The sequence below is a fragment of the Daphnia pulex genome, chromosome 7 (genome assembly GCF_021134715.1).
Source record: "Daphnia pulex isolate KAP4 chromosome 7, ASM2113471v1".
Classification (NCBI taxonomy): Eukaryota; Metazoa; Arthropoda; class Branchiopoda; order Diplostraca; family Daphniidae; genus Daphnia; species Daphnia pulex.
In genome coordinates, this window is record NC_060023.1 from 7,743,375 (window position 1) to 7,770,108 (window position 26,734).

The 26,734-nt window shown below is 39.3% G+C and overlaps 2 protein-coding genes across 3 annotated transcripts; both read left to right on the forward strand.

Annotated features, from left to right (window-relative positions):
* Positions 1 to 25,860, forward strand: LOC124197759 (protein Star-like). Of its 2 annotated transcripts, XM_046593301.1 has the most exons (6): positions 23,838 to 24,426; positions 24,518 to 24,620; positions 24,728 to 24,903; positions 24,977 to 25,171; positions 25,285 to 25,527; positions 25,610 to 25,860. In XM_046593301.1, exons 1-6 carry the CDS (start codon positions 24,112 to 24,114, stop codon positions 25,760 to 25,762), a joined length of 1,185 nt encoding a protein of 394 aa, XP_046449257.1. In that variant the 5' UTR covers positions 23,838 to 24,111; the 3' UTR covers positions 25,763 to 25,860. The 2 variants fall into 2 exon arrangements, with proteins under 2 accessions (XP_046449258.1, XP_046449257.1); XM_046593302.1 differs by lacking the exons at positions 23,838 to 24,426; positions 24,518 to 24,620 and adding an exon at positions 1 to 738 and having other exon boundaries at positions 25,610 to 25,842.
* LOC124197760 lies at positions 20,986 to 23,219 on the forward strand. Its single transcript, XM_046593303.1, has 5 exons — positions 20,986 to 21,647; positions 21,718 to 21,884; positions 21,967 to 22,129; positions 22,251 to 22,396; positions 22,506 to 23,219. The coding sequence occupies exons 1-5, from the start codon at positions 21,326 to 21,328 to the stop codon at positions 22,677 to 22,679; spliced, it is 972 nt and encodes a 323-aa protein (XP_046449259.1). The 5' UTR covers positions 20,986 to 21,325; the 3' UTR covers positions 22,680 to 23,219.
* Positions 25,861 to 26,734: the final 874 nt, after the last annotated feature.

Genomic DNA, 26,734 nt, shown 5'->3' on the forward strand with positions numbered 1-26,734 from the left:
TCTTACGCTCCAAACCGGAGCAGGTTTTTCAACAGTGACTAAAACGAAAGGGTCTAGTATTGAAAGTGCCTTGCGGTTTTGAGATCGCACCGAAGTTTAACTGTAAGTGAATAAGTTGCATCAAATGAAAGAAAACTGCTGTGCTGTTCTGTGCTCTGTGGTGTCAGCTATATAGTTAAAATAGGCTAGTTTATTTTGGCCATCCAAATGTTTACCATAATATTATAGGCCTACGGATAAATGAATTTGAAAAGTTTACTTATTTGGAATTTCATTTACGAAATTCATTGATACTATATGGCCTATAAATCCATTGATTTCCTAGGAGAAGTTAAGAGAAGAGAGAACACAATGGGACCAGGATTTCTTCGCGGAGTTTTCTTTCCCTTAATCCTTATTTTGGCGTTAGTCTACTCGTCATATATCTGTTTTTCTACAAATCTTATCCAGCAGAGGTGAAAATGAATGTTAGTCAAATGGACAATTCGATTAAAAACAGCGAACACCAACCAAATTCTGGCGAAATACATCAGAATTTGGCACAAGTAATTAGCGGCTTATGGTCAATTTATATCTATCTTTGTATGCCATGGTAATAGTTCTGAATTCAATCGTTGACTTTTTGAACACTATAGCCGTTGACGATGACAAAATACAACTTGATTGAGGACACTTATGGAGACAACTGGGCCAAGACGTCAGCAGATAAATATTTGGATTCGTCCTTTTGCACAATAGGTATAACATATATAGGGCCTAACAATGACATCCGTTATGTAAAATTTTGTAATACTGTACACTCTCGTCCTTTTTCGGGCTACATATTTGCAGCTGGTGTACAAATTCGTCTTTTTACACCTTTTGTACCCGTATGTATACCCTGTTTAGGAAAAAAAGATTTGTACGCCTCCTTTACAGTATGCAAATAAGGTTTTTTCGAGTTTTAGATCTTTTAGCGAAAGGAAGAGACCCAAAAATCTGTTTTTTTCTCTCTTCGTTTCTTCTTTTCTCTCCCATCCCTAACCGCCCTAATCTCAAGTTCTTTCTTGAAAAGCCGCGCGATGGAAATCCATAATGGCGGCTAAAAACGAAAAATGTTTCTAAGTCCCATCACCGAAATTCAATGGTGCTAGATGAACACTCGATAAGTTGTTGGCTTAATATATTGTTAGTAAGCTCGTTAATTCAACAATGATTGCAATCAATAGCAATAGATTGAAATTATAAGTTTCTTTCTCTACCCTAAGAATTAATAAGCATTATAAGCTTCCTTGAAGTTATGCGTTAACTGGTGGCACAGCAGATAAATACTGACTTGTAAATCTAATGATTTGGGTTCGACTCCCGAAAAAAGCAAATATACAGTCCACTCCATAAGTATGGGATCACCCCGCGCCGTCCCATAAGGCGGCGTGTATTTTTATAGTTGGTTTTTTTGGTGGCAAAAAGTGAAAAAATGACATAAATTCACAAAACTTGGAATTTATGTCATTTTACTTCTTTTGTTTTGTCTGAATTGACTGAACAACGGCTTCCAAGTCATCTGAAGGTAACATTGCTTCCATCATAGACTCGGAAACAGGTAGACAAATTGCATATTCCGTTTCCTTGAAAACAATATGTTGGCTCAAACTTGAATTGTTAAAATTAATTTTCTTGCTCTACCTCAATCCTATCTGCCTTTTCAGTACAGTCATCTTCCGATCCCGAGTCATCGTTTGAAATTGATCCATCCGTTAAATCAGCCATGATGTCATCTATGTCGTCCACGGAAGAAGAATCGTCTTCTTTCTATTTGAGTAAAATGAAGTTTTTTTTATAGTCGACTTGTTTGTTTGAAAAATTTGTACCTTAATCTTTTTGGTTGGCTTTTTAGTACACACAGTAGCCTTCGCCTTCCGCTTAATTGTTTCTCATTTCGGCGACCGGAATTTCAAGTCAATGTCCATTTTTCTGGGAGCTTTATTCCCGCTTCTTTTGTCCGCCAGTTTTTTGGCATTCTTCCTGTACCTTGTTGAATTTTTCGGTCTCTTTGTGGTGGTGTCGCCGATACCTACAGCGATTTGTACCGCCAAGATATGGTAACATGTTGTAGTAGCAGGGCAAGAACACGTTTTCTTTGGGAATAAAGTTACAATCCTATTTTCTGCCGTTCCAGTAACGATGAAACATTGTGCTTTTCCGTCAATTCGGATGCCGTCTTTAGAGATAACTTCTGTTGCGCGGGCGTAGGTTGGTACTTCATCAAAATCCTCGTCGTCGTCAAGCTTTTCAGTCTCACCAGCCACACGTTTAGCGGCACTTACCTGGTTAAGAAATCGGTTTTATTAAGATTTATTTAAGATAATTGACGATTTACCTTTGCAGCTTCAACGTTCTTCTTAGCTTCCCTAAGCCTCGCAAAAATTTGCGCTTCCGTTTCCGGATTTTCAAGATAAGTAGGGTTAGGGGCATCTTCCACCAAGTTGTAGTTCTTTCGGAATTCTTCTCGAATAGTATATTCCCCTCTTCCGTATCTTCCGCGGATGCTTCCATTATGAATGTTTTCGACAAGTTATAAAGCGCTAGGCAAAGCGAGTCGATTGGCCTCTCCTTCCATTCGTTGAAGCGCTTCATGAGGCAGTTAATCGATTCCGATGTGTTTGTGGTCATTCTCTTATGTTCATATTTAGCCAGTACCCATCGCCCAGTACGGTCTATTTCCGGTTCGATGCACCTGTAGTAATACTCGGTAAATTCCTGAAATTAAAAAAATAATAAAAGTCGTTTAAGTTCATATTTTACCGTTTAAGAAAATATTACCTTGTGCCACAAAGACGAGTTGGAAGTAAACTTGTTATGTGCCTTATAGTATTCTAATTCAGTTTCTTGTCCGAACAAATACTCTAAGGCATCAACATACCAAGACTGAATCTTCTGTTCCGTCATCTTAAGTTTTTGTAATTTCAACTTCGCGTTAGTAAAAATATGATTCCAGCATCGAAAGGCGGGAACGTCGGGTAGCAAATCTTTCAGCGCATTGACGATAGCTTTCTCTTCATCAGATATCAGGAAGATATTGTTGGCCTTGCATAATTCGGGAAGAAACTGCTTTACTTTCTCCCAGAAAAAACGATGGGTTTTGCAGAACTTTCGTTCATGCACCATTGTGGCGAGAGGAATCACGGGGCATTCATCAAATTCGGCGAAACGTGCGATCAAAACTGTACATAAGCGTCTGTCATGTTAAACGTAGTATCGACTGTCAAGGCCATGTATGGCAGGTCATTCCTATTCAACAAACCCTTAATCAAGTCCCACAACTCCTTGTTGTACATAAAAATTGCAACGTCTGGGTAAGACACGATCTCTTGAATAAACTTCGTGTCGTCCGCAATTTCTTGGAGATTTTAGTTCACATCTTGGGTAAGAGCAATTCGACGACGTTCTGCCTTTTGAAAATTTCTAACTTGTTCCATGTCACGTGGGACGTTTACTAGCTGTTCGAGTAAATTGGTAGATCCCATAAGAAGTTCTTTACGGTACTCGTTGGAAGGGAAGCCCTGGCTATTCTTAAGTCTTTCCTTAGTCGAGTTATTGGTCGGGACAAAGTTTTCATTTTTTTTCTTTTCCGACTTAGCATTACCATGACAATGCGGCTTAGCAAGGGTATAATCGCCAAGGTAAACAAGAAGAACACGATGAGGGATTTCTGGATGGTAAAAGACCTCACGTTTGAAACCAACATCAGTAGAGAGGGCCGCCTCAACAATCGAATAAAAAGGTATTTTCTTAATCTTATAATCACGGCCTTCAACTGTGATGGAGTAAACGTACGAACTATTTTGTCGCCAGTGCCATCCGTCTTGCCTCCAGTCTGAATGAATTTAAGCATCGAATATATATCTTAGTAATCAACAAAGTTAAACTGCACGTACTTCTTTTTGCTTACACGTAGGATCTGGCTCGAAAACGTAAGAGAAACCACCTTTTGGCTGCATCGCAACTTTAGAAACGGGCTCCATAGAATAAAGGAGATTGAATATCTCGTTTATGTTAACAGATGACATCTTCGTACGATCATTTAAAAGCGAATGACTTGATCCCAGCGATAAAACCCATCCTTTCCGCAGGTTTATTCAACAAGCCCGCTCTATGTTATTCATTTAACTTTCTGCGGTAATTCATTTGAAACTTATTATATTGTACTCTACCTCCTCAATTGTCTACGACTTGCTCCCTTTGTAACTATATGAATCCCATCCTTTTCACAAGTTTATATAACTAGCGCGCGCGCTCATGTTATTCATTTGGCTTTCATCGGTATTCTTTATTGTACCCCACCTCCTAAATTGCCAATGACTTTCTCTCTTTTGCGACGTTGCGGCGACTTTATCAGTTATGCAAATAACTGTTATGCAGTTTATCCTATTATTAGGGCTGTCATGCAAGCAGATTCATGCAATGAATTTATGCAGAATACCGTCATGCGTCATGCAGATTACCGACACCCTGACTTCTGGCCACGTCAGCGTGTCGGCAAAGTTTAACACAGAATTTGTGTTAAACTTACATAATACAACATTTACACTTTACAATTAAGAACAATATTTAACATTTGAACAGATTCCCGTAACAATACATTGAATTTTGGCACTATCTATGTAACCCTAGAGTGTTCCATTTGCCCCTTTTTTTTTAATTTGTTGTCGGCCTTACGTTTTGGGGTGTAAAATAAGATGAGAATCAAGACATTTTTTTTTTAATTCAAAATCTATGGGTCGCGCAACTAAAAAAAGTGCGAAAAATGACTTTTTTTAAATATTTTAATTTTTTTTCTACATCACTTTTTAATATTTAATTTCGGCCTTTAGCCAACTTAGAGTTAATACTGAAGTTCATTTACTGTAAAAATTTCAGACAGGTGCGACAATTTTAAGGGGTCGCGCAGTGGCATATAATGTAATTTGGCAACGGCTTAGTTAATTTTGGAGGGAAAATTTTGGAGGGAAACGCACTTGTCATTAGTTTGGGCTAGTCGCTGGTCTGGGCTAGTCGCTGGTGCTTTTTTCCCTCCCACGCACCATACTTTCGTGTCTTTGTTTCCCTCGTATTACAAGAATGACAATTCTAAGATCATCCGTAAAAGAAGATTCCCTAGTTGGATGTGGCTCAGACGTGAGTTTAGGTGTAGGTAATAAGTTACCATTGAACTTGTCAGTTTTGAAAAGATATGTTTATTTAAGGCAGAAAAAGGTCTCCAAGTCTGTACGGGAGCTATTTCAAGTGATATTAGTCGAATTTAAAGTAATATGGGAGAAAGCAGCACTTCCACTGAAAAACGACAAAAAAACCTTGATTATCTAGTCAAACTGTACGACTATTGGGTATCAGTTAAAAAACTTCTGTTGCTACAAAGACGAAAGCTACCTTTCCTTCTCGTGCCCGAAGTCATGAAGCATTTTTGTCTCATCTCCAACAATTGTGTGATTTGTCTGCTAACGACTGTTACGAACAGCTACGATCATCACGTACTGCTTATTGGAAAGAGGATTGGGAATTTTTGCTAAATCAACGCAAATACCCACAAATCAGTTACATTGGTGCCCCAGACTATCGAGCCATGAAAACTGCAGCCAAAAAACGAACCAGAGAAGAAAGTCCACCGTCAAATAAGAAGTCGTTAACTGATGAAGAAATAAAAATACACCTGGCGATCGAAAGTGAAAGTGAATCCAGTACGGATGAAGATGGCTTCGAACTTAATCGTTCTCATCGATCAATAACGCCAACAACAGTCACTTAGAAAGTTCCTTCTCGTAAACTTACTGCAGCTACAGCCCAAGTTGCCGATAGAGGCCAACTGAGCACAAGAGATCTTTTAGCTTTGCAAAGCAAAATTATTTTCCACTGGTGGAGCAAGCGTCAATCAATTTTCCATTTCAACATCCACAGTATGGCGCCATCGCAGCAAAGCAAGAGGTGATCTTGCTGAAAAACTAAAAGCGGATTTTGAAAAACCGGAATTCATTGTTGCTCACTGGGATTCAAAAGTTCTCACTTATTTAAGTGGAAAAAACTGTGATCACATTGCAATTTTGGTGAGCGGATTTCCCTTAGAACGTCCAAAACTTCTGGGTATTCCTATTATTACTTCATCGACAGGTGTAGCTCAAAAAAACGCAGTGGTCAGTATTAACATAAAGGGCTATATGCGGTGATTGCAAGTCGTCTATCTTTATTTTTTTTTTTTTTTTTTAAGATTAAGCTTTTGTCTGATTGGGACCTTCTTGGACGACTTGTTGGCCAAGTTTTTGACACCACCGCTAGCAATTCTGGAATTAATGCTGGTTGTTGTGCGCTCATAGAAAAATAAATCCTTCGTCCTATTTTATTGTTGGCTTGCCGCCATCACATGTTTGAACTTCATATTCGTCACGTTTGGGAGGCAGTATCAAACAAACCAGACCGCCCAGTGGAGCCTCTTCTAAAAAGATTTCAAAGTGAATGGGACCTTTTGGATAAAACTACCGATGATCTTAATTTGTACGAATGGGCAAGCAAGTCATCCGCACTTTATTTCTTTGCAGCTGAAGTGCTTGAATGGGGAGAAAAATGCCTTGAAGCTGCAACCTTCCCCAGAGAAGATTACAGATAATTATTGGAACTCACCGTTGTATATTTAGGAGGTTCTACTAAAAGAAAATTCTTCCTTCGGAAACCGGGCGCTCATCACCGTGCAAGATTCATGCATAATGAAATCTATTTCTTAAAAATGGAACTTATGGCGGAACGATTCAATTTGTCACAAGATGAACGCCGACAAGTTCACGCAATGGCAAGATACGTGGCCCTCTTCCACAGTAAAGCTTTTTTGACTTCGAGAATTGCAACGACTGCCCCGATAAATGACCTGAAATATTTGTCAGCAATATATCTATATCGGCAAGAAGTAAATGAGGAACCAGGACAAGCAGCTATAAATTCTTGTCAACGACACCTATGGTATCTCACCCAAGAACTAGTGGTTTTGGCATTGTTCGACGAAAAGCATTCTAGTCTGTTTCGTTCGGTTTTGGCAATGAAGCTGTTCAACACCAACCGACCCAAAACTTCTCCCCCGGAAAACCTATCTTTCCTGTTATTACAGAGAACGTTCCTTTCCTTCTTGATCTCATTGGTGAACGATCATGGCTTCTCTTTGACCTGCTGCAATTAAAGGGATCTCAACATTGGATGCAACTTCAGCCAAAGTATTGGAATTTAATGGAAGATTACAGAAAAGCAAGAGACTTCGTATCTACCCTGGAGGTTGTAAATGACTCTGCGGAAAGGGGGATAAAGTTAATAACAAACTTCAATGACATGGTTCAAAAAGAAGAACAACTGCAATTTTTATTTCAAGTGGTGGAAGATCATCGACAGCGTATTTCGTTTGGCGGGAAGAAGGCGACTTTGGATGCAGTTTAAATTTCACAGCAGATTTTCTCGTTAAGTACAATTGCCGAATTGTGCGACCCGAATTGTCGCACCTGTCTGAAATTTTTACAGTAAATGAACTTCAGTATTATCTCTAAGTTGGCTAAAGGCCGAAATTAAATATTAAAAAGTGATGTAGAAAAAAAAAATTAAAATATTTAAAAAAAGTCATTTTTCGCACTTTTTTTAGTTGCGCGACCCCTAGATTTTGAATTTAAAAAAAAATTTCTTGATTCTCATCTTATTTTACACCCCAAAACGTAAGGCCGACAACAAATTTGAAAAAGGGGCAAATGAAACACCCTTATTTAACCCCCAAAAAGGAAAACGATTCAATTTTAGAATACAACATAACTAGTGTTTGTGATGCAAAACCATATACTTGAGTAACATAGGTAAAGATTCAAAGGGGAGCTTATGCCTTCGAATAGCTTGAGCAGCTAAACAAGATAACGGACGAACACCTGTCAAGAAGTTGCCGACCAACTGGCATAATTGGGCATTTGGATACATCAGAAGGAGTTCAGAAGAATAAAGACACTCCAATGCTAATTGGCCACGGAGATTGACTTGATCTTCATGGAATCCTCCATCCAAGATGATTCGAACGAGTGCAATGAAGTATTCTGCCTAAGTAGAATAATAAGGTTGACTCCAAAAAGCAAGCCTCGAAAGTTCTTTGTTAGCCAGAAAAAGCCAGTCAGAAAAGAAAAAGCCAGAACAAAGCCAGAATATGAAGAGGGCTGCGATGGTGTGTATCGACAGCGTTGGGATTCGCTCCCGCTTCCAGCAACAACTTGATCAACTTGAACTGGCTAGTTTTTCCTTCGTAAGACGTGCATATTTCTAGCAAGAGGTTGGGCCTTTGATTGATCCACCCATAGTTGACGAGATAGTCTCTTAGCTTACTCCTCAATTTGCAGCTCTCATTCTCCGATTTCATAAGTGACACCAGAAGTTCCAGAATAATAAGAATCAGTTTGGAAATGTCTTTGAGCTTCACGACTTTGGATTTGATCTTCAAATCTTAATTGGTTTTAGATTGTCGATTTGGAGCATGGTCGCGAACTTTAACCTGGTATGCGAAGGAGAACTCCAGGGATGTCATAAAGTGATTGAATGTCATTACCGTATCTCGTTCGGTTGAATCTAATTGATTCCGCTGTGGGTGTTGAAGTATGTTGACGAATTCGGTGAACGTTGAGTGTACGACATCTTTTGACTCCGAAGGTTTGCTGACTAGCTGATGCAAAAATTCTGTTTTCCCAAAAACCTCAAAGAAGTAGAGGGAAATGGCGAAAGCCCAGGGACGAGTGAACCCGCGATCTTTCCATCCTTGTAGAGCGAATTGGAACAAATTTTGGACGATGTAGCTATCGGAAAAGTAGTTATACTTCCGCGAGATAGCTTTGGAAGGTGAAGAAAGCTTGCATTTGCCACCGCAATTGCTCCTCCGGAAACAATCGGAACAAATCTTCAAATGTTTGAAATTCCCGTCCGTTGTTGAAGGCAATTTTTTCCCATTCAGAATGAGGCAACAGGTTTTTGGGATCGCGTTTCTTTCTCTCAACATTGTCGCCTGCTTCCAACAGTTCCAGTCGTGTTTTCGGAAGTCTTCATTGCCAATAAAAACACGCGCAACGCCATCCAGCTCCAATTCCCTCGATGCGTTTCTGTGTATCAATTTTTTTCTTTTCACTCAACGACATGTATATGAGATGCATTCTACTCCTTGTTCGATCAAATGCTTCAAATTCTGGTTTTCAACTTCAAGTATGATAGCTTCCTCACATATATCTTCCTCAGCTTTTGTTTTAGCCGCCATGATCTTCTGTGCTTTGGGTTGGGCAGACCCTCTGTAATCAGGAATATATAATAGACCTGTAATAGACATCAATCATTAAATAGACTAAGTTCACGAAATTTCCGTATTTACGATTCCAGTGGGCAATGTGAACGTCCCACGTACGTCCCTCTCCAGCGTATCTTAAAGGGAATAGAAATTAATTCTGTGAAATTTCAAGTCAGATTCTCAGTGATTCTCAGTGGGTTTGTCTTACGGTTTCCTGTTGATTTTATGTTCGCTACCAAATTCAGCTTCTCCCCAATGAAAATGCATTTGGGCAAACTCGTAAGGACCTTCCTACGACCTAATAGGAAATCCTTAATTCTAAGTCTTAAATATTTAGTCAACTGGACTGAAAGCGTTTGAAATTCGAATTACGAAAATTTTATTGATTGATTCGTTAAATGTTTAGTAAAATTAAAGCACAGGTAAACATACCAGTGTGTCCGTTGTTCTCCAAATTCTCGGGCAAAGATTTCCCGTAGTTGTGGAAAATGAAAGGAGGGAATTTGTCCGTTCTGCTTTTCCTGGTATCAATGTTGATGGGCGACTGATGTTCGCCGGCGATCAGCGAATTGTGCTCCTTCCATTTGTTAGGATCTTTGAAGAAAGACAAAACAAAAATTAGATTTATATTTTAAAGTGAATCTGGCAAAACTTACCATTTATCATAACAAAATTGGCCTTTTACAGCAGTGGCAGCTTCCCCTTTATAGGGGCTGCGGATTGGGCATATTATAGCGTTGACTGCCACCGAGTGCCACAAAAAAGTTGCAAAGACAACACCAACCAGTTTAACCATTTTTTTCCTTGTAAAAAAATTAATTATATAAATCAGCTCAAATCAATTTGAAAAAGTATAGCTAATGCCAATTCAGACTTAATATATTATAGCCAAGCGTTGTCACTCCAACTTGAATGTCTGGTGGGCACTGAGGCAGAAACAAAATTTTCTAGAATAACATGTGGTTGTCAAATTGATAAACTAGATATCGATTAGAGCTATTAATAAATTATATTTATCCTCAAGCAAAGGTTGATAAATGATGTTCACGGCCAATCCCGTAACAATACGACAAATTTCGAAACAATAAATGTAAACACCAAACAGAAAAACAATCCAATCTCAGAAAAACACACTTTACACAGCATCGAAACGTTTTGACGAAAATAGTGCTGCAAAACCATATACTGAAGCTCCGTAGGTAAACATTCACAGGGGAGTTGGTGACTTCTAATTACTTCAGCTGCGATGCAAGATAACGGACGAACGCCCTCTAAGAAAGTGTCCATCAGCTTGCATAACTTTTCATTTGGGTATTTTTGAGGGAAATATTTGAGGAAATCCAATGCTAGATTGTCATCAAGATCGACTTGATCTGCATGAAACCGTCCGTCCAAAAATTGTTGTACAATCGAAGTGAACTTCTCCGCGCAAGCTGGGTAATTCGAGGATGTCCAAAAAACAAAAAAAAATCGTTCTTTACTTGCAAGCAGGTGAAGCGGGCTGCGCCGATGTTGATCGACAGCGTTGGGATTCGATCCCGCTTCCAACAACAACTTTATCAGCTTGAAATCGTTCGGGAGTCCTATGTAAGCTTCGCAAGCTTTCAGCAGTAAGTTTGGTCTTTAATTGATCCACTCGTTCTCATAGTTAATAATATGGGTTTCAAACTGATACTTCAAGTTGCTGCTCTGATGATCTGATTTTGGAATTAACACAAGCAGTTCGAGAAGAACCAAAATCAGTTTTGAAATTTCTTCTAACTTTACGGCTTTAGGTTTGATCTTCAAATGTGAATTCATGTTCATTTCTTTACTGGGAGCGTGATCGCGAACTTTTTCTTGGTAAACGAGAGAGAAAACCAGAGAAGTCATCAAATGGTCGAATGTCAATACTGTAGCCAGTTCGGTTCGATGTTGTGGGTCCCTCAGGGTGTTGAAGAATTCGGTGAACGTTGAGTGTACGACATCGTGAAAATTCGATGGCTTGAGGACTAGTCCTTCAAAAAATTCTGTTGTGCCGAAGAGCTCAAAAAGGATAAGAGATACGACAAATGAGCGGGGACGAGTCAACTCGCGTGTGTTCCATTCATAAAGAGCGAATCGGAACAAGTTATTGACGAAAAAACAGTCCGGAAAAGAGTTGTGCTTGCAATGAATACGTCAATAAGCGAAAAACGCGTTAGTTCTCCATCTTTCTGCCTTTTGGGGACACAAAATAAACAGTTCTTCAACACTTTGGAATTCGCGTAAGTTTCGAAAAACAAACGTTTCCCATTCAGCTTTTGGAAAGTTGGTCTTGGCAATTTGATGTTTTTCTCGCAAACTTGCGGCTTCATACCAACACACCCATGCATATTTTCTAAAATCCGGCTTTGCTTGGAAGACGAAAGCTGCACCGAAGAGCTCTAATACTTCAATATAACTTTCATTTCAAAAATAACTGTTATATGTGGATGGCAACTTGCAAGCCATCTCATTAAAAAAAGGTCATTGTAAAGGCTAAAAGGATAAGTAATTTGTCGAGTTATTTGATTTAAAAAAACGTTTAACTGTTTTCTATTAAAAATCGCTCTTCTATCAATTTGGAATTCATAGTGAAGAGCTCGCAACAGCAATGCTAAATCGAAGCGCGAGTGGAAGACGAACAAAAGAGGAACAGTGAACAAAGCCGAAGCAAATCTATGATTCTGCACCATTATTGCACTGTTCTGCCATTAATTGTAAAAATTATTATCTCTCTCAAATTATTTCTCAAACGAGACGAATATAATGCTGGTCTTCCTGATGCTACGGCCATGCCCTCTGATACGACAAACTGACAAAGTCACAATACCGAAATACGGAAATAATGAACATTGCTGAATATTATTTGTTATAAAAGATTTTAAATCGGTTAAAATTGGAAAAAAATATTTTAAATTTTTAAGATTGGTCGGGCTTTGTTTTAATTTTTCATCAATTCAGCAGGTATTCCTTTTTGTAATTCTTAATTGTATGTGTTCTAACAATTTTACTTCTCTGAACAGTACAGACTGGGTACAGAGGGTCTCAACTACCCAAAGCACGAGAAGTAAGAAGAAGATCATGGCTGATAAAACAAAAGCTGAGGAAGAAATCCCACTTGAATGTGAGGAAAATATTAATCCCTGTAAAAAAAGGAAGATGAACCCTCTTCTGCTTGATGTTGGCTGTGCTAAGTTAAAGATCAAACCAAGAAAAAACGCGACAACTGGGAAATTCTTGCTGCGTCAGTTAAGAAGATTTGTAGGTTTCCCAGCCTCATTTACAGCAGCTCTTCTAGACCACATAATTAATGGTCTTGCCCTAAACTACCCACATAACCAGGTTATGATGAAGAAAATGAAGACAAATAACCCAGAATGTCTGATTATACCACCAAAAATGGATCCAGAGAAGTGCTAAAAACAAAAGTGAAGTACAAGGCAACACTAGTCCCTCCCAGGGTTAGTAATCATTGATCACTAACATCACTGATCAACTAATTTGAAATGATAACTTGCAAGGAAGAAGGCTGCCCTTTGCGATGAACTAGGTTTGATATCAGTTAAAGGTTCAGCTGGTTCAAAGAAAGAGATAAGAGTGCTGCTGTTTCCATCACTTGTCAACCCGGCCGTATTTTTCTCAGAGGAAACCTAAGCTGTCTGTATCCTTTATAGTTTAGTTTATAGTTTAAGGTTTAGTATACCTGCTAAAAATGCCAAGTCATTGGGGAAATGTCACTTTAAACAAGTTGTTTTAAAACAGAGGAGGATTCTAGAATAGAAAGACTAGATGTTTTCGGGAAAAGCCTCCCTCTTTCTAAAAGTGTTAGAAACCGTGGGCATAATTTTGTCAATTATGTCAGCGTTCAGCTCTTCCATATAATGAAATTACCCACCGTTCTTTCGTCCTTGAATTTCTCAATGAACAAGAATCTCTATATTTTTCGCCAGTAGAATATCCCCAATATTACCGTAAAAAATGAGGAAGATGAAGGCGTAAGGTAACAAATAGATCTATTTAATCACTAATGAATTGTATTGGTCTATAAACTGGTATCTTTGTTTTCCAAACAGGGTATGCGGTAATGAGGTGTCAAGTTTAGAAATAGGACTCGGACCATCAGAGGCAAGGATGTAAAGAGAAGTTAAATACAAAACAGAAGAATTTTATTTAAAAATGGTAAATTCGTTGTAAAAGAACGAGATTTAACCAAAGAAGAAAGAAAATTTATTTTTTTTACTTGCTTATAATTTCATTGAATATCTAGAATATTGAGAACACTTTCATGTGAAGCTTCATAAATTATTTAAATTTAAATTTATTTATCTTGAATTTAACATACAGAAAAAATAGATCGACTTTGATCGTATGTTTGGTCTATATGATTACTGTAGAACAACCCTCTTGGCTCGGTTTACCCCAAGGAAGTGGTAGACGACAACTGACTTATTGCCTTAATGGGCCCCATTTCTCCAAGTAAACCCTCTAGCGTTAAATAGGGAAACAGAAGTTAAATAGGGACAATTCACTGTGACATCTAGGAGTAATATATGAACACAGAATGGGAAATATAGCAGCTGCGGGAAATGCAAGTTTCAAAAATCGGTGATCTTACAGCACACGTTTCGTTATGAAGGAATATGTATAAAAAAATTAGTGTAAATGCTCTAACACTGAAGTATATCATTTTTTCTACAAAAATTTGGGCATTAACATGAATTTTCATATTCATTAACATGGATATGAAATAGGTTTGCAACCGATAAACAGGATACATAGATATATTTCTAGCATATTAAAGGTCTCATTATTTTGACTACAACCCTACTAGCATACGTACGTCAATAGGACGTTTCAAAGTCGTCCGCTTTGTTTGAGCTGGACATCCAAGCCAGACGTCATTTTTCATTGTTTTGTACGTCAAAATGTCCTCTTCAATGAACGTCCAAACTGGTAATCGATTTGGTGTCCGAAAATGAACGTCAAATGGATGTCAAACAAAGAAATAAAAGAATTGGAGAAAAGAATTTCCCTCTACGAGTGCCGAACCTTATCCTTCACGCATACTAACCAAACGCTCTAATTATTATACCATTTGACCTGATAAACAATTACAATTTTATGTATTAATTTTACAAATCCTACACACTATTAGAATAAAAATTTTTTACGACTCCATAGTTTTAATTTTGAAAATCCTTGGAAATCGCAGCAATCGGTTGGTGACAAATCATAATCAAAAGAATTGAGTAGCGAAGACAGTGATTTTGTACTAGACAATAACCTTTACCAAGAGCGACCAAAAATCAGAAATTGAAGTTTCAAAACCCTTCGTTCCTTTCCTGCAATCGTCCGATAAGTAGGCTACGACCCGAGAAAAGAATCATGTCCCTATGTATAGCCTTTATAAGCTTTTATAAAATATATTTTTTTAAAATTACCAATTTGAATTATATAGTCGGCTGGACAAATATATCGACTACAAGGACGACGGCCACCCAGGAAGGTATCGACGATGCCGAAAATCCTGAGAGAGTACGGAGTCAAAGCCTGCGGAAGGTACGAGCCGGAAGAATGCCAATCAAAATATCACCCGTTTCTCCAGCGACAGCAACTAAGCTACACCATCATAGTCGTAGAGCAATCTAGTTAGTTATTCACAAAAATTTTACACTGTTGCTTGTTGCTGATTTTGCATTTTCTCTATAACGAACAGATGATGCATCGTTCAATCGAGGAATGCTGTTAAACATTGGCTTTACTGAGGCTCTATTACAGGATAAGTATCCATGTTTCATATTTCATGCGTTGATTATCTACCGGAGGATGACAGACATCCTTACTCATGTTCAGGAGATGGGAAACCACGGCAAATTGCTTTTGCAATGGACTATTGGGATAATGACAGGTATATTAAATTATTAAATACTTCGCATTATATTTGTATGATTAATAGCAGGTATACTGTTCTTCAATTTAATATAATTACAGGCCAGTCCCCAGATACATTTTCGGTGGTGTCAGCGCAATTTCGACCCTTGATTTTCAACAAATTAACGGCTATTCAAATTTATTCTTGGGCTAAGGTTGTGAGGACGATCAGTTTTATTAACGTATCTTATTCAATAACTTGACAGTGACCAGAGCTTTCGACGACCATCAGCCATCGCTCGTCCATCGTGCACGGTACAAGACGCTTTCCCACAAAAAAGCCGAACCCAATCCTGACAGGAAGGAGGATCCGTTCAGCGGATCGTGAGCGCTGTCAATTAAACCGCATTTTTTTGTTTTTGCGGTTTGGATTGGGGGAAAGGGTCGATTTTTTGGTGGGGGGTTGGTTGGGATAAAAAAATAATTAAAGGGTGAAGGTTATTATGGTGAGGTGAGGGATGTGAGGAATGTAGTAATTGATGGATGAACAAAAATTACAATAAAAAAATCAATAAGAATTCAATTATTATCAGTAAATGAAATCGCTGTAACTTTTTATACGTGCCATACCATACCCCCCCCCCTTGATCATGGCCCGTCATGCTTGGTCGAAACACGACTTGCAGCAAGCAGTCTTGCAGGTGGCAATAAACAGCAGACACTTTTGACATCATCGAACCGTTTGCACTGGATGGATATATGTATGCTTAGGTGGAAATTTGTGGTTTTATAGCTACACCATCATTACTCAAGTGGTTATAGCCGTAAGCTTCAATAAAACCTAGGTCTTATATCGAGCCTTATTGAGGTTTGCATTAGCGAATTCACGTTAGCTATAATCACCGGTTTCAGGTTATTCACATCAATCTCCCACGATATGGTCAAGTGAATCCCCAAAATTATGATTGAAACTTTTGAAAGAACTCCCATTCGAATTGTTGTTAGTTCGAGGTTAAAATAAAGAATCTAAACGGAATGCCAATCAACTTGCGGTTACCAACGTGAATTGATTCGAGTGGTAGTCCCTGCTTAGAGCCGATTACCGTTTATTAATAATTATGGCAAGTATCGGTATAGGCTTTTATATTCTTTCTCATACTTTGGAAAAATTAACCACGCGTTCATAATACGCAAACCCTGACGCAAACGCAAGTCAAAATTTCGTCGTAAAAGAAAACGAACAAGGAAGACGAAATAAACTATAACCTCGACAAAATGTTGTATCATGTATCATTATTCCGCCGGCCGTAAAAAAACACGCATTTTTCGGCATTGATTGCAACGCCAAAAGTCAGGCCTGGAACAGCGTTTGCTCTGACCACATCGGCGTTGACCTAGAGCTCTGCTTCCTAAATAACGCTCTCTCTGTTTCAAATGTGAATCTTAAACTACTCTCACACAAGCCGTCTAACACTTCCTTTGTCGACGTCACTCTGGCTGGGGACTCCGTCTCCCTCAATTGTTTGCAATACCCGGCCTATCCGTCTCTTTCGGACCACCCTTTTATCTCTTTCCGTGTGCCCTTTGGTTGTCGTGTTGCCCCGCCTGCACGCACTGAGGTCCGACTTCAGTCTCCTCCCAACTGCAACATGCCTCTTTTTCTCTCAAACCTTGAAGCCTCCCTTGGTACCATGGTCAGTCCCAGTACTATACAGACGTTTACTTCTCCTCATGATATCGAAGCATTCATTGCAAATTTGACTGACTCTATCAAGTCGGCTGCTCTGAAAAGTAAACTCCCATTTCATCCCTCCCGAGCCCCTGCTAGGATGCCCTGGTGGTCCGATAATATGTGGTCTCTGCGTAAAAAGCTGAGAGACGCCTACAAACGCAGTCGTGAGTCTCCCTCTCAAGGGAATAGAGACGCGTACAGTCACCTCAAAGCCGAATACCAAAGGACCCTCAGAGCAGGAAAAAAAGAAAGCTGGAAATCCTTCTGCTCCAATAACCTAAACGGAGATATTTTTGGAGAGTTAAAAAAGTTGACGTTATCCACCCCAGTAAACAATCATCCTTCAGAACTACTAATTGATGGAGTTTCCATTACCGACCCAAAGGACATCCTTTCTGCCTTCAGCTCGCACTTCTTCCCGACTAACCCTCCAGATGACTCATTTCACAAATCCGCTCTGCTCTCCTCAACTACCTTCTGCGAAGCACCTCTCTTCTCTACGGAATACCTTGTCCTCTCTTCCGAAGTTAAGCAGGCCTTCGATAGTGTGCGTCTCTCTAAGTCCGCCGGCTCGGATGGAATCTCGTCCATCTGGCTAAGCCATTCCTTCGATTTAATCAAATCCCATTTAGCGGCCCTCTTCTCGGTTTGCTTTAACCTCGGCTACTTTCCTAATTGCTGGAAAACCGCCTCTATCGTCATCCTTAAAAAAAAACAATAAACCGAATTACCTTCACCCTAACTGTTTCAGACCAATCAGTATAATCAACAGCCTCTCTAAACTGTTTGAGAAAATCATTCTTGCTAAACTCAAGGCTTTGGTTGCTACGCACTCTTGGTTCAGCCCCAGTCAGCATGGTTTCAGGGCAGGTCTATCCACAGAAACGGCCTTCCTCTCTCTTATTAAGTTAATCGAAGGCAACAAAAAAAAGAAGATGGTCACTTGTTGTGCTTTTTTAGACATTAAGTCAGCTTTTGACGCGACCTGGCACCCAGCCATTCTGAACAGCCTAATTTTAAAAGGCTGCCCCCAGTTCTTAGTAAAAATTCTGGGTGACTTCCTCAGCTCTCGCTCAAGCATTTTGAAAAACGTTTCGGCCTCGTTCACTGCCAACACTGAGCTCGGTTGTCCACAAGGCAGTGTCCTCTCGCCGTTTATTTGGAACATTCTTATAGAGGAACTGCTAAGCCTTAGTTTCCCTTTTCTCTTCTTTATTTTGGCGTATGAAGATGACATTGTTCTCTGTGCTATGGACAAAGACTTTGATACTGCTCTTGCCAACCTTCAAGCAATGTGCGATTCCGCTGTAGCATGGGGTCGTTCGGTCAAACTAACTTTCAACGGCTTAAAATACGTCTTCATGGTCTTCTCCTCGAAACGAACCCTGCCGTCTTTGCCCTTGAAGGTTGAAAACGTATGTGTTGCACGTTCCCACTCATGCCTGTACCTTGGTCTAACCATCGATGACAAACTCAGCTGGAACACCCACATATCTAACAAATGCGCTGCGGTAAAAAAACTTTTGTTCCTCATTCTAAAATGCTGTCGGCTGTCTTGGGGCCTCTCGCGCAATGCAATTTCTCTTCTATATAAAACAACCGCGTGATTCCCACTATACTATACAACTGCTCTGTTTGGGCTTCGGTCATCCGCAGGAAGCGTGTAATTGCAGCCCTGAAATCCGCCCAACGCCCTTTTGCGCTGACCATTGGCCGACTGTTCAAATCCACGTCTACTGACGCGGCCCTCATTCTCGCCAACATCCTCCCTCTGCACCTCAAAATCATCGAAACGGTTCTAAAGAGATCCATCTCTACCCTAGCTGCTCTTCTGCCACCCTCGTCGTTACAAGTTGCTGGCGGTATCTCTGCCAAAATTCTAGCGTCTGAAGCTCCAGCAGGCATACCCCTTGGTCTGCACAGGAAAAGAGTGTTGCGGTCAGAAATGCTTTCCCTTTGGAATGCAGCCTGGCAAAATGCAAATACGGGTGCCCAGACCCGCTTGTTCTTTCCCTCAGTGGAATCCGCCTCGATTTTGTCCTCTTCTAAGTTACCTTTCTTTCTCTGCAGCTTTCTCTCGGGCCACTGCGGTCTAAACAATTTTCTTTTTAAAATCAAAAGGTCCCCGTCACCACTCTGTCCCTGCCTGTCAGGGGAAGTGGAAGACGCAGCGCACATTTTATTTGTCTGTGTAAGTCACGTCACACACCGAGTACGCCTTATTGATTCTGTGGCTGAGCTAAAGCTTTCTTGGCCAGTCCCACTAGACGCCTTCTCCCAATCGAAAACTCTATGGTCTGCGTTTGTCAAATTCCTATGTTCCATCAAAAGACTATAACCGCCATTACCTTTCCCATCTATTTATATTTTATTCTGTTCTCTTAGTTGCGTTTTTGGCCGCTTCTTTTGTTTCTAATTTCTGTCGTATTCGACCCTGATGTCACCCTCTGGCTCTAGTGGGCGCCTTAACAGGACCGTGGCCGTAAGAGTCGTCCGTTGCTTCGCGGTGCTGGTGACATCCAAATCTGCATCTCGTCGCTCCGGACCATCTGGGGGATCGACAGCGGCAGTCTTTTTACTCAGTCTTTCACATCAATTTATATTTTATTCTGTTCTCTTAGTTGCATTTTGGCCGCTCTTTTTGTTTCGCGTGAGTCCCTCGTGCCCTAATTTCTGGCGCTTTCAACCCTGCTATCATCCTCTGGCTCTAGCGTGCGCCTTAACCGGACCGTGGCCGTAAGAGTCGTCCGTTGCTTCGCGGTGCTGGTGACATCCAAATCAGCATCTCGTCGCTCCGGACCATCTGGGGGGTCGGCAGCGGCGTCTTTTGAGTCTTTTTAGTCTTTTTACTCAGTCTTTCAGCCGGAATGCTCTCCCCTGCCTAATAATATCGCGTGCCGCTCCGCTCCACTTTTTCCAGAATTCCAGTTCTAATTTCGATCTTCTGCCTAATTTTTCTTCTCGGTTCCCTCTCTCTTCTCCCATCCTTCTCTCTTATCCTTATTTTATCTTACACGTACTTTATCGTGTGCAACGTGTAAATGTGAAATAATAGGGGAGAGTGGGGCGATCTGGCGTTCGGGTCGGTAGGCTCAATTGATTTCTTGATGGGTTAGAATTGCAATAAAATATTCAAAAAATCAGGAGATGTTAGTAATGCGCATCTTAAAACCAAATTTCATGGTAGTACGACGAACGGTTGAGGAATGAAAAGTAAAATAAATTTTTCGTCTTTAAATTGGGTCGTCCTTCATTGACTTTCGAATCAAGTGTTGGCTTTCCCGATTACTTTAAAATTATAAAAAATATGGAAAATACTCTACGTTATCTCCTCTTTAAGCCTGTTTAGTTTGCTTTATATTTACAATAGTTTAAATAAGAGATATTAGATAATATACTAAGACCCCTTTGTTGGGGGCGCATCGGCCACACAGTGTCGGGGCTTTTTGGCTTACATAAAATTGCATATGATAGCAGTAAAATCAATTGTGTTTGACTTTTTCCGTGTTTTTAGTCAACTACCATACTTATTTAAGCTTTTTAATTGATATTCCGTTGGTGGGTTGCATTATTGGGTTATTTTTTTTAACTTTAAGTTCCTAATGTCAGTCAACGGTTTTTCCGTAAGAAATACAGGGGCCGAGACACCCCGGCGGTGTGAGCAAGTGACCCCGTATCTGGGGCAGGTTTGCTCCCTTTTTTTTTTAAATCGGCAATAACCTAGTCTTAATTTATTTAGATCGGATTGAAAAAATCACCATTTAAAGCAGGAAGGATTCTCTTTCTTTTAAGATTTGGTGGATCTAAATACAGTGGAAAATAAAGGAATGGGAGCTAAAAGAAAAAAAGTGAGCCAGTCGCCCCACTCTCCCCTAATGTATGCCTATTACCAACTAAAAGACTGATATCCATCATGAAAAATCACCATAATTGAAATACGTGGCTAAGTGTCCCATCTTTAAAAAAGGAACCATCTTTAAAAAAAATTTTGCAGAACGATCTCGCTACCTTAGAATTTTTAGAGGCAAGCGGGGCATTAAGTGGAAGAAAAATGTAACTTTTTTTTTTAATTATTGGAAGGTCCAACACATTCACGTTCTGTTCCCGCGACATCTGTGAAATCAACTTAGGCTATTATTATATAAGGGCGTCGAGAACGTTCGTCGTAGGCTAACGGAGCGCAAACCAAGAAAAAATGTGTAAAACAAAAAATGTTTAACACATGCTACGAATTCGTTCTATTGGCCCATCCCAAGTAGGCTATAAAGTTGCGCTTCGTTACGCCGCGTTTGTCGCTAGTGTGAAAGTGTTTTTCATTTTTTTTTTACTATTCAGTCGACGGGAAACTGGTGGTTGGGCATCAAGCTGAAAACGTTTATTCCCGAAATAATATCAACTATAGGTATAATATGTACGAAAGCAACATGAGTGTTTTGCGCCAACAGTTTAAAAATGGTTTTGCATTGCGTACATTTTTGATTTGTGTCATTTCGTTTGTGACTCTATTGGCCATTTCCGTTTTATACACACCTGCTCTTCAAGACCGTAATTTTCTAGTACGCCTATTAGGTCCATTTAAATCAACTTGTAGTTACGCTGCTGACCGAAGAGGTCCTAATCAAAAGATCATCAGCTATTCTCTTTATGGGAACTTTTCTGGGCATGATCATATCAGAAAATATGTACTTCCACTTAAAGAAACCCTCAATTCGATACCTTCAATATATCCAGGTAAATATAAATAATTTAAGTACTGTTCGGTATAATTCAGATTTAAATATTTTCACGAAAAAAAAATTAGGGTGGATTGTTAGGATTTATCACAATTTGAAAAAAGACGACAGCCAAAGTTGGGAATCGTTCAATAGCCATTTAGAAATAGGAAGTCACGTCGATATTTGCAATGCCACAGAAGTTGTGGAAAATCGAAAATTGGGAACACATCTAGGTGCCGCGACCTGGCGTTGGGTAGGCTATATAAAAACTTTTAACTTTAACTGTATCATTTTTCTTAATATTAGTGCCTTCACGTATTATTTTACTCGTATAGTTACCTATGCTCGATGAAATGGTGGACACGGTAATGTCTAGAGACTCTGATAGTCGAATCATACCTCGTGAAGAGGATGCCGTTCGTGAATGGTTGGCCAGTGACCGGATTTACCATATTATGAGAGACCACCCAAATCACTGTACTAGTTTTATTCTAGCAGGTATATTCACTTAGCATTTGCTGATGAAAGTTGGCCGATACGTATAATAACATGGTGTACAATTCATTCAAAAGAAAAATGTTATCAAACCAACACTCACGCTGACAATTTTCCTTTTTAGGTATGTGGGGAGTCAAACTCAGCCAAGATCGTCCACAAATCGCGGGTTTGTTCCAGAAGATTTTAAACATGGAACATAAGGATTACTACGGTTACGATCAAACATTTTTGAAAGACTACTTTTGGCCTATTGCGCAAACCAACATGGTGAGAATTTTTATAGAACAACTTCCGTGTTACGTAGTAAATAAAGAATTAAACAAATGTGTATGGCAGATGTATAAACTGTGTCTCTTTGGGGGTGGATGATTTTTAGGTGTCTCATGACAGTTACTGCTGTGGAAATTTTCCGTTCAGTCGGCCGTACCCGACGCCAAGAACTAACGGCCATTTCATCGGCGAGCGAAATATCCCCTCTGAAGCCCTTAGGTTTCCATGTCCGGTCAAATGTCGCCCAGTAAACGCTACATCCGAGTGGAATTATTGCTGAATTTGTTTACCTATATGCTGTAGATCCGAAAATGACGGGCTTCTTCAAGAAGTAGGCTACAGACGGCATTTAGTAATTATTTAATATAAGATTTCTGGCTTGCTGTAAAGTATTTTGCCTTAAAATTTTCATTGTCACTCAGACAAGTGCATAATTTTCCTTCCCATTTCAGTGACGTTGTCACAGTTCCTGTTATTCCGTGTTATTCCTAATATACGTCGTTTTGTTATGTATTTATCCGTGGTTTGCACAATATTCTGATAAATTCTGCAATAGTTTATTGTTAATAACCTCTACGAAATTTATTGTTAAAGAAGATAATCTGCTATTGATATTGTCCATTATAATTTTGCGACTTGTCCCTTGCTGGTGTATGCAATTTTTTTCAAACAAAATCTAAAATAGTTCATTCAAACCGATACAAACCGATACACCGCAGTTTAAAACCGATATACGGCGGACGGCGCCATGATTTCCTGGCGTGACTCAGTTTGCTATTTTCCACTGGACGATAAAGAATACACAATGCGACAAAATAGACTCAAGTTTATCACAATCCATCCTCTTAATTGATGGCAGGCTTAAATTAGCTATATAACACTCGTCGCTTCATTGGCTCATTCCTTGTTCTTTTTTAGGCTATAGCCTACAGTCTATTTACTCTTGCTTAGACTCTTTTTTCTAGTTAATCGAGTAGCAAACCTGTAAATTGGGAAGGCGGATAGCGGATGAACAGCCCATTAGGTAATAAGTGTATGATGAGAACTAATGAACAAGAGAACAAATGAACGCCGTCTGTTATGTATGGACGACGTCAACGACTATATGGGGCCACACACTGCTTAGATAATAACGTGTAAATCATTGAGACAGAAAGTGATGCGGAGTGATGTCAATCATCAAATATGGTGATGAACATCAATAACCAAATGACCACAGTGGCTGAAGGTGGTAATAAATCCATCGCATCAGATAGAATATTTTACATATACGGTTACGTCATGGACCAGTTGGTTTTGCAGTTGTTTGTAAATATTAGACTCAATTAGTATAAGTGTAAATGACGTGCTGTAGGAAATATATTTTCCGAGATCAGTTTTTTTTTTTAAATTGTGGAACATTTTCTTCTTTTTCGATCAATTTGGTCGCCAGAGGGACGCCGATTTCTAACATCCCTCCTCTAAAGTTTTCCTAGGGCGTTCTGTTACGCTCCAAACCGGAGCGGGTTTTTCAACAGTGACTAAAACGAAAGGGTCTAGTATCGAAAGTGCCTTGTGGTTTTGAGATCGCACTGAAGTTTAACTGTAAGTGAATAAGTTGCATCGAATGAAAGAAGACTACTGTGCTTTTCTGTGACTCTGTGGTGTCAGCTATATAGTTAAAAAAATAGGCTAGTTCATTTTTGCCATCAAAATGTTTATTATACGCATAAATGAATTTGAAAAGTTTGATGTTTTGTGTTGATAATTTGGAATTTCTTTTACGAAATTCACTGATAATGGCTTATAAATCCATTGATTTCCTAGGAGAAGTTAAGAGAAGAGAGAACACAATGGGACCAGGATTTCTTCGCGGAGTTCGCTTTCCCTTAATCCTTATTTTGGCGTTACTCGTCGTATTCCTGTTTTTTTTCTACAAATCCAATCCAGCAGCAGAGGTGAAAACGAATGTTAGTCAAATGGCGAATTCGATTCAAGTCAACAAACACCAAAAATTTTTTAGCGAAATGCATCTGAATTTGGCACAAGTAATTATAGCGGCTTATGGCCAATTTATATTTTTCCGCTTATGCCACGATAATAGTTCTAAATTTTTATGGTTGACTTTTCGAACACTAGCCATTGCCGTTGACAAAATACAACTTGATGGAGGACACTTATGGGGACAACTGGGCCAAGACGCCAGCAGATAAATATTTGGATTTGTCCTTTTGCACAATAGGTATATAATATATGGCCTAACGGGGCATCCGTTATGTTAAACTTTGATACTATAAGAGTCCATTAGACTTAAAACGCACATCTGTTCATTTTGGATTTTAAATATAGAATACGCCAACGAAAAGAAACTGCAACAAGACCATCCGTGTTTGATCCAACTCATCCGAGACAAATACCTGCTCCAGCCAGCATCTAAAGAACTTCCTTACGTGCTGAATCATCCCGAAACAATCGATCCTTCCAATGGCCAAGCCAATGACATTAGGGAAATTTTGAAAAATAAAGTATAAATATAGCAGCATTTGATTTTTGTTATTATACTGTCTTTTGCCATATGTTGCCATTTGAATCTTGCAGACCAAGGGCTTTTTCGCTGAGAGTGGCGGATTCAACGGCGAATTCCTCTCCAACACCTTCTTCATGGAGCGCTATCTCGATTGGAATGGATTGCTCATAGAAGCCGATCAAAAATCTTTTAGTAAGCTGCTTTCTCGCAATCGAAAGGCTTTCAGTTTGCCCAACTGCATCAGCACCAAACCTTACCCGATCAAAGTATGTACAAAAAAAGCTTTTAACATTATATAGTCAAATAAATTTTAGACAAATTATATACCTAAAGGTCTACAATTGAGTGCTCCTCTCTCTCTGTGTGGTTTATTCTATAGGTTCTATTCAACGGCCCTAACAATGCTGGGGGTTTAATCGTTGAAACATTAGAAGCAAATAATAATACGAGTAAAAGCAGAGATGAAGATAATAACGATAGCGTCTACACTGTTCAGTGTTTCCCGTTCTATTCAATCCTACTGGCCGTTGGCAGAACTGACGTCGACTATTTTGGACTGGACGTCGAAGGATCCGAGTACAAAATCCTGGAAACCATTCCTTGGCATAAAGTCAACATCAAGGTTTATATAGACATATACAGCCTGCTAGATTAAGAGTTTCATTTCATCATGATTGGTCAATTGGCCTAAAAATATTTTACAGACGATGACGGTGGAGTGGAATCACATTCCAGAGGGGGAGCCTGCTTTAACTCGTCTGATGGAGAGCAACAATTATAAAAAGTTTCGCATGATTTCATTAAATTATAGCAGGGAAGTCATTTACGTCCACGAATCGGTCGTTGTCCGCAAATGAAAGAAAGTATAAAATATACCTACACCTTCTTATACAGAATGACGCAATATGCTTGAGAAATAAAATCCAGACAATATTTGGCAGGCTAAAACAAAAAAGTTTTTGGTGTTTTTTTTTCTCTAATAACAATTGAAGATATTATCCTTATAGTTATAGCGATTGTAAACTACGCATGGTAGACCAGCAGACTTGTATATTCTGCTATATGTACGAGACTGCAAGACCATCTGCTGTCGTTACAGTCGCTGCTGGCAAAGGTAGTAGCTAATATTACTGTCACCTTATAAGTGACTACGTGGAACGTGTTATGTGTATGTAGGCTACTCTACACCCTAGCAAATTGGTAAATGGATCTTGGATCTTGTATGATATACAGATAAAAATGTAAAAAGTAATCAACTGTATGCCAATATATGCCTGCAATAACGCTGCACATTTTGGTAGTAATATACTTTTTTGCTATTTCTTGATAAAAAATTTATTAGGCATGCTAATGCTCTTTAGTCTTTATGCATTATTACATACATTACCATGATTATGTATTTTTATCCATTCCGCAGATGTTGCAAACGCGTATGAATTTAAAACAAAGGGACTATAATTTCCGATAATTTCCGTCAAATTTAAAAATCCTTGTCGATTTTTTTTTGTAGTATTTTGACCGGATCTACAACCTGCATAGAGGTACTAGTCTATAGGCTATAATTTTAAGTTACCAGCAAAAGGTTACAGTATAATATAATGTAATACCCTGTAAATAACATTTAACTTTATATAAATTATTTAAGGCTAGATTAATTAGAGTTGGTAAAATTGAATGAATGAATTATAGCCTACTATATTTCATGACGACGATTAATAACAATAAGATTATCCAGAACTTTCGTATTGTTAAATACATCATTTAACGCTGCTCACCACGGCTCACCAGCAGCGGGACGATCGCGCTGTACACGGTAGTCCCTCTCCTTC

Excerpts from the sequence above, each read along its gene's own strand:
- LOC124197760 (XM_046593303.1), top strand. The coding sequence starts at position 21,326 with ATGTACGAAAGCAACATGAGTGTTTTGCGCCAACAGTTTAAAAATGGT. Across the intron at positions 21,648-21,717 it reads GATACCTTCAATATATCCAG|GGTGGATTGTTAGGATTTAT; the intron begins GTAAATATAAAT and ends AAAAAAAATTAG. Across the intron at positions 22,130-22,250 it reads TACTAGTTTTATTCTAGCAG|GTATGTGGGGAGTCAAACTC; the intron begins GTATATTCACTT and ends TTTCCTTTTTAG.
- LOC124197759 (XM_046593301.1), top strand. The coding sequence starts at position 24,112 with ATGAATTTGAAAAGTTTGATGTTTTGTGTTGATAATTTGGAATTTCTT. Across the intron at positions 24,427-24,517 it reads TGCATCTGAATTTGGCACAA|CCATTGCCGTTGACAAAATA; the intron begins GTAATTATAGCG and ends TTCGAACACTAG. Across the intron at positions 25,172-25,284 it reads CCAAACCTTACCCGATCAAA|GTTCTATTCAACGGCCCTAA; the intron begins GTATGTACAAAA and ends TTTATTCTATAG.